The sequence below is a fragment of the Euphorbia lathyris genome, chromosome 4 (genome assembly GCF_963576675.1).
Source record: "Euphorbia lathyris chromosome 4, ddEupLath1.1, whole genome shotgun sequence".
NCBI lineage: Eukaryota > Viridiplantae > Streptophyta > Magnoliopsida > Malpighiales > Euphorbiaceae > Euphorbia > Euphorbia lathyris.
Window position 1 is genome coordinate 52,719,673 of NC_088913.1, and position 6,734 is coordinate 52,726,406.

The following is a 6,734-nucleotide window of genomic DNA, read 5'->3' on the forward strand; positions in this document are numbered from 1 at the left end:
AAGTTTGTTTTCAATTGTAATATTAAGTGTTGTGCTGAGTACTTGGTATTAAGTACTCAGTGGTGGAGAAATCTAGGTTCTGGGTTGTAGCACTTAGTAGGAGGGGTTTGGAACAATTAAAAAGACTAACTTTGGAAATTATCAACTCAGATGAATGAATACATGATGAGATATAATTATTTTTAGTCTATGAAAAACAAAACAAAACAAAAATTGAAGATATTTTTCACATAGCTATGCGAAACTTGAACAAATAATAGACATCTATTGATAAAGTTATCACTTATGATTTTTCTAATTATATGATTATCTAGGTAATTTATATAATTATTATATATTAATTTAAAACATACACTTATTAGTCTTTTTGATATTTTAACAAGAATAACTCATTGTACAAACACTACTTATTAATCAGATAGCAGCAACAACTAATAGTAATAGCTGCCGGAAATAGGTAGCTGCAATAACTAACAGCAACCGCTGCATTCAAACAATTGACCCTTAAAAAAATTATGACATGATTTCTTAGTCCAGAATTTGAACAACACCACACCACCAGAAGAGAAGCCTGTAATCATACATATCAAACAACGCCAACAGAAGAAGGTTAAGAGATGATCCCCCCAAAAGAATATTCAAAATTCAATTGAATGTGTCATACGAAAGCCCCATTTAACTGACATAACAACAGCATTTTGCGTGAAAAAATGCCATGAAGTATTTAACTTCAGCTTTATTTCACAAAATCACAAAGTTGCACTATCACATCTCTACTCTGAAAATAACCAGAAACAGAATCACCTGAACAAAGTTTGAATACCAGATCAGTCAAAAATACATCATCTTGGCATATTTTTATTAATAGAACTTCAACATAATCAATGTAGGCTATTTGTGATGGCTGTCAATACTTTCTCCACCCTCAGCCTTGCGAGCAGCTGCTCGTAGCTGCCGCTCCTCCTCCTTGTATATACGATTTCTTCGATAAAACTGCAATAAGCACAGACATGAACCAGAATTGGATTCCAACTCACCAAAAAAGCTAGCTGACTACTACAACTAAATTATTATACTGCTGATTCACGTGCATACTTGTTGACACATTTAGATGTTTGATCAAATTAAAAAACAAATGCTGCCAAAAATTAAATACTGAAAGGTATTGAATATTATAAATGTTGAACTTGTTGAACGAGAGTTGTTTGATAAACAATAAAAAGTACTAAATTCAAGGATATGAAAGATATTTTAAGATAAAATTTATATATTAGAAGAGTACACAAATTATTTTTCTATATACTATTTTAGAATATTAGAGGGCGAGCCTTGGCGCAACGGTAAACGTTGTTGTCGTGTGACCAAGAGGTCACGGGTTCGAGTCTTAGGAGCGGCCTCTTGCCAAATAAATTGGTAGGGGAAGGCTTGCTCCCACTACACCCTTATGGTGGGACCCCTCCCCGGACCCTCGCTCAGCGGGGATGCATAGTGTACCGGGCCACCCTTTATACTATTTTAGAATATTATTACTGGTATTGGTCAACTTAAAATTTGAAGTTAAATATTTTGACTTTTTACATTAAGTGATTGTTTTACTTACCTGAATCGTTTAAATGGTGTTATGAAACAGACTAAAAACCAGTAAGCACTTGACTTATTAGTTTGAAGTGTTGAATGAGGTTACCAAACAACTATACCCTAAGACATAAATCACACATCATCCCATGCAAAAGTTGATGTGACTAGAATGGCGATTTCAGGTTATTGTATCAAACTCGTGTTATGTTATCTGCAGGTCCATATATATGTGATATAATGCAAGAAAAATGATAATCGTGTCGTGACAGTTGAGTTGTCTCTGTGAATCTTTGTTACCATGTCAGAAATTGCCACCCCCAAGTAAATTCTTGGATTCTCTCATCCTAGCAGCTAGTGTTTAGAAGAAAGTTCTCTAGTCATACTTCCAATTAATATCAAAACCAATTAGAAGTCAGCACTTGGAAAGGGATCACCCGAAATACTTGTTCAAAAAGGCTACCTAATCTAGAAAGTGGATTGTGCCTTTATATCAGGTTAAAAATATCCTTTATCACTCCCCTCATAACAACTAGCTTTTGGGAGTATGTTGTCCTGAGGTTTTGCCAATTCATACAATAACCAGTTTTGTGCATGCAACTGAGAACTTGGAAAGAGTTACTTACAGTTAAGAGTGTCAGACTAAACTTACAGTTCAAAAAGGAAACCTACATATAATTAAGGGTAAGGTTCAAATAAAACACATGTGGTTTCACTAATTTTCAGATAAAGGACTGTGGTTTACTTTTTATCAAAACGAGGACTGAGGTTTTCAACTTTAGCAAAATAAGGACTTTTTCGATTGATACTATTAAAATCACCCTTAACAACTTCAAAAATGACATATTTTAAGAACTACTAATATTCTAAGCAACTTTAATTCTTCAACTTTTTTATTTCGAGATTATTTAGATGATGTTTGGTAAAGAGAGAGAAAGTTAATGTTTAGAGAAAGAAAGTTCCAAAAAAGATGATTTTCTAAAATCGAAAATGTAGTTCCATAGAAAATATGACATTGAACAACTTTAATTCTTGAAAAATTTCATTTTCAGGTCATTAAAAATAGTTTTAATAGCATTATTAAAAGTGCGAAACCTCAGTCCTCGTTTTGACAAAAAGTAAACCACAGTCCTTTATCTGAAAATTAGTGAAACCACAGGGGTTTTATTTGAACTTTCCCCTATAATTAAAAGGCTTAATACATAGATAAACCCTTCAACTTGGCAAGTTTTTGCTCTTGGCACCCTCAACTTTCACTTGAACCTATTACACCCCTGTACTTGGTTAAATTGAACCTCTTGCACACTTAATTGATGATTTGTCATAATTAATAGCCGATGTGGAATTACACTAAAAATTGTGGCGCCTGAGTTTACCAATTCCCTTTCATGCTCTTCTTTTTCTTTGTTTATTTTTGTTGTTGATTTCTTTACACACCCAGCTAACATGTCTATATCAAACAATTCATTTAACATTCAAAATTATCTTTTTTTTAGCTATCTACCCATTAACTCACTACCCAATTACAGATTATGGCCTTAGATGGAATTGTAAATGTCAATCTATGTTGCAAGGACACTTCTAGTTAGTAGCATTTCTGCGTTTGGTGTTCGTGTCCGTGTCTATTTTCGTTTCTAGACTATTTTACGAAGGTTATGTTTTAGAAATAATGTCGCGTGTCCGTTTCCTTTTCCGTGTCCATGCCCATTTTTCTGTGTTCGTACAACATTGATGTCAATTATTCATTAGCACTCTTTCTTGGTTTCACATGGTACCTACCAGCTTCGTCAATGGTCATCCCTGCACTCGCCAGCTCTTCAATCGGTGAGGAACTTATTTCCTTCCATGTTTACTCTCTCAGCTTCTTCCTACTTTCTAGCCTAATGGCCTTGGCTCTCTAGTAGGCCATTAAAATCGCAAATAAAGATTGAGGAGGTAGGAATTGTCAATTTGGTAGCTTTAACTGTGGTAACTTTGATTTCTGGGTTTGGGTCAGTTTTTGAATGTGGGTTCTTGATGATGGCTTTGATAGATTTGCTGCAGATTAAGTTAGGAATTTTGGGATGAAGATTGAAGATGAACAACGTAAGAGATGATAAAACTATAGACAAAACAAATCCCTAATTTACCTTTTTTCTAATTGATGTGTCCATTTAATTCCACATGTCTATTTTTAATTTGACACCTTAAATATTAGTTGTGCGTGAAGATCACACACCATATGTACAAATATTGTATTACAATTCAGTGTGGTGGAGGTTCAAATTAGCCAAGTACAGGGGTGTAATAGGTTCAAGTGAAAGTTGAGGGTGCCAAGAGCAAAAGCTTTGCAAGTTGAAGGGTGCATTCATGTATTAAGCCTAATTAAAATTAGTTGTAAGCTTATGCATGGCCATATAGTCAAACTTGCCAATAGGATGAAGTATGGTTTTATCTTGCTATCTCAAGATCAGACACTCTTGACATGGCAAACTTAAATGTGAGTGATGCTGGTAAAAAGGCCTTGCGTCCAGCTTCCGAAAACAAGTTCTACTGACACTTGCCAAAGCATATAACAAAGAAAAATAGCATCAAGAAAATAAAATAAAATGAGGCCACTAGATCCATTATGTTTTAATGATCAAAACCAATGACAATTTTTCCTCACAGTTCGAAGTAATCCATTTAAAGGTCATTAACTTGCATGTGGATATATACATGGATAGAACGTAATGTGGGATCTTGATAAAAAAGTAATTTTTTTATAGCAAATTGCTCAGACAAAGGATACATTATCATTTAAATGCTAAATACAAATAACACCACCATTACACAATTTAATCGAATTCACTTAACACAAAAATCAGAATATATAGGGAAGAGTTCTTAAAACAGAATGCCTGAGCCCAACTCTAACCATCAAAGTTAATAATCCGAATCACTCAAAACACCATTCTCAAGCATGAGACTTATTAAAACACCAAACCTTATATACCTATCAAAAGGTACTCAAAGAAAGAAGTGTTAAGCATATATGAGCCTCTTTTGACAATCTAATGACAAGTAATTCACATAGAAATAGTACCATAAATTAGTTACAAAAAGTAGTGGAAGATTGGTTACATAAGCTAATGTATAAGGTAAGCATTAAAGCAGATGATAGCGCATGAAATTTCTTTCTTTATTGCATATCTAACATAATTTTCAAATAACGGTTAAGTAATTTCTTTTCTGAAATAGTTCACATGAATTTTTAGGATTTTTATTAAGAATTAATTAATTGACAACTATTATTTAACAATTCCAATGAACATACAATTTCTTACTTGAAAATTTCCAGATAATAGAGTTAGACCCTGGACCTATGGGCCTTGACCAAACAACCAAATTTAGAAATTTCATATCTTTACTGAGAAACTGCTTATGCACTTAAAGTGTCATCTTCCTAAGAAGATCAAAGCAATGTGGATTTCTATGATATGACTGGAGAGGATAATTAGGAAACTGAAATAATTCATGATAAGGGGCATTAGGAGTTGAAAAAAATTTAAATGAGAAACTATATTAGAGATATAAGCCCTAGCAGAACAAGAGCTCGGTTCAGAATATGGGTGATATGGTTCACTTAGGATGACTGAAATTGAACATCAATGATAGTCCAACACAACTTCCTACAAGCAATAAAACTAGCAATATGATTTGTCAGCTGAAATTTTCATTCTATGGATCAAGTAATTGTACCTGGTGGGTTTCGTTTATCAGGTTTAGAAAACTATTGTTGTATATGTAGCAAATCTGAAGTTTGAAATACGAAAACAAAGAAAACAACTACTTCCCAAAGGTATAGATACCACATTTTTCACTAAAATATACAATTCTATGGGAGAAAGTTAAAATTAAGTGGAGCAGCGAGGATAGAAACACGTTTATAATATCATTAGGCAAAACTAATCAATTCATGATTTTTAAGCTGATTAATATTTCAATCTTGGGCAGTCAAGTCATATGGGATTGGGTGGCTATAGTGACTAGCACAGTAATACCCCCGTTTAACTCAGAGAACTAGGGTTCTATAATTTTTGCAATTTCACACAGGATCCAAAACTCGACAAATTAAACTATATATAAATAAAACAAACAATTCGTTGCAGACAGCACGTTGCATAAAGAAGGACAAGTCGAAAAAAGATAGAGAGTGTTATGATATGCCAAATCAGTCATTGAAGGAATTTCGATAAAAATTCAAAATGCAGTCTCTTAAATTGGTGATTGCGCTAATTGAGCAAAGAACGTGAGTCAAGATAAACCTCTTTAGAGTGGTGGAGGCACTCAAGGTAGTCTTCACGGAGGAGACCGCAATCCTTGGGCTGTCTGCAACGAGACATACATTCGCTGAAGTCAAGCCAGAAATCATAGCATCTGCCTTTATTTCCACTGATTCCCCAACCAGAAGCCATTTCTCACTCGCTCTGGTGATCAAGCTCAGCCGATGGTATCAAATATCAAAGAGTGTGATTCAGATTTGCCGGCCAAAGGAAGATTGAGTAGGGTTGGATTTTTTTTTTTCTTTTTTCTTTTTTGGGGTAAGTAAGTAAATAAATAAAAACAAGGTCTAATATATGTGTTTCATACTTCAATTTGTCTCAATAAAATCACTCAATTTTGAGTTTTGTCTCAATTAGATAACTCTGGCGATTTCAATGGTTAAAATGGATCGAAATGATGTCATGAATGACACGTGAGCATGAGTTAACTCAGATGTCTAACTGAAACAACACATGACATCTACATGTTGGTTTTTGTATGAAAAAAACTAAATTTTGTTTTTTTTTCGTAAAAATAACCGGCACGTGAGCGTATAAAGAGATGTCATGTGTCGTTTTGACCATATATCTAAGTTAACTCATGCTGACGTGTCACTTATGCCATCATTCGGATCCATTTTAATCACTGAAATCGCCGGAGTGACCTAATTGAGACAAAATTTAAAGTTGAGTGATTTTATTGAGACAAATTGAATTTGAGTTACCATTTTGAGACAATCATATAAATTCAGTGACCAACAGCGTATTTAACCCGGTTTATGGGTGTTTGGTTGTTCTTTTCACGCTCCTTGTTTTTTAGGAGAGTTTTATGAGTTTGGTTAGTGATCTCATGTTTGCCTTTTACATTTGAAATTG

At 33.9% G+C, this 6,734-nt stretch overlaps 1 protein-coding gene across 1 annotated transcript; it reads right to left on the reverse strand.

The window, feature by feature from the left end:
* Positions 1-721: 721 nt before the first annotated feature.
* Positions 722-6,138, reverse strand: LOC136227627 (NADH dehydrogenase [ubiquinone] iron-sulfur protein 5-B). Its single transcript, XM_066016342.1, has 2 exons — positions 5,862-6,138; positions 722-993 (listed from the first exon to the last, which is right to left on the reverse strand). The coding sequence occupies exons 1-2, from the start codon at positions 6,009-6,011 to the stop codon at positions 892-894; spliced, it is 252 nt and encodes an 83-aa protein (XP_065872414.1). The 5' UTR covers positions 6,012-6,138; the 3' UTR covers positions 722-891.
* Positions 6,139-6,734: the final 596 nt, after the last annotated feature.

Excerpts from the sequence above, each read along its gene's own strand:
- LOC136227627 (XM_066016342.1), bottom strand. The coding sequence starts at position 6,011 with ATGGCTTCTGGTTGGGGAATCAGTGGAAATAAAGGCAGATGCTATGAT. Across the intron at positions 994-5,861 it reads GCCTCCACCACTCTAAAGAG|TTTTATCGAAGAAATCGTAT; the intron begins GTTTATCTTGAC and ends TGCTTATTGCAG.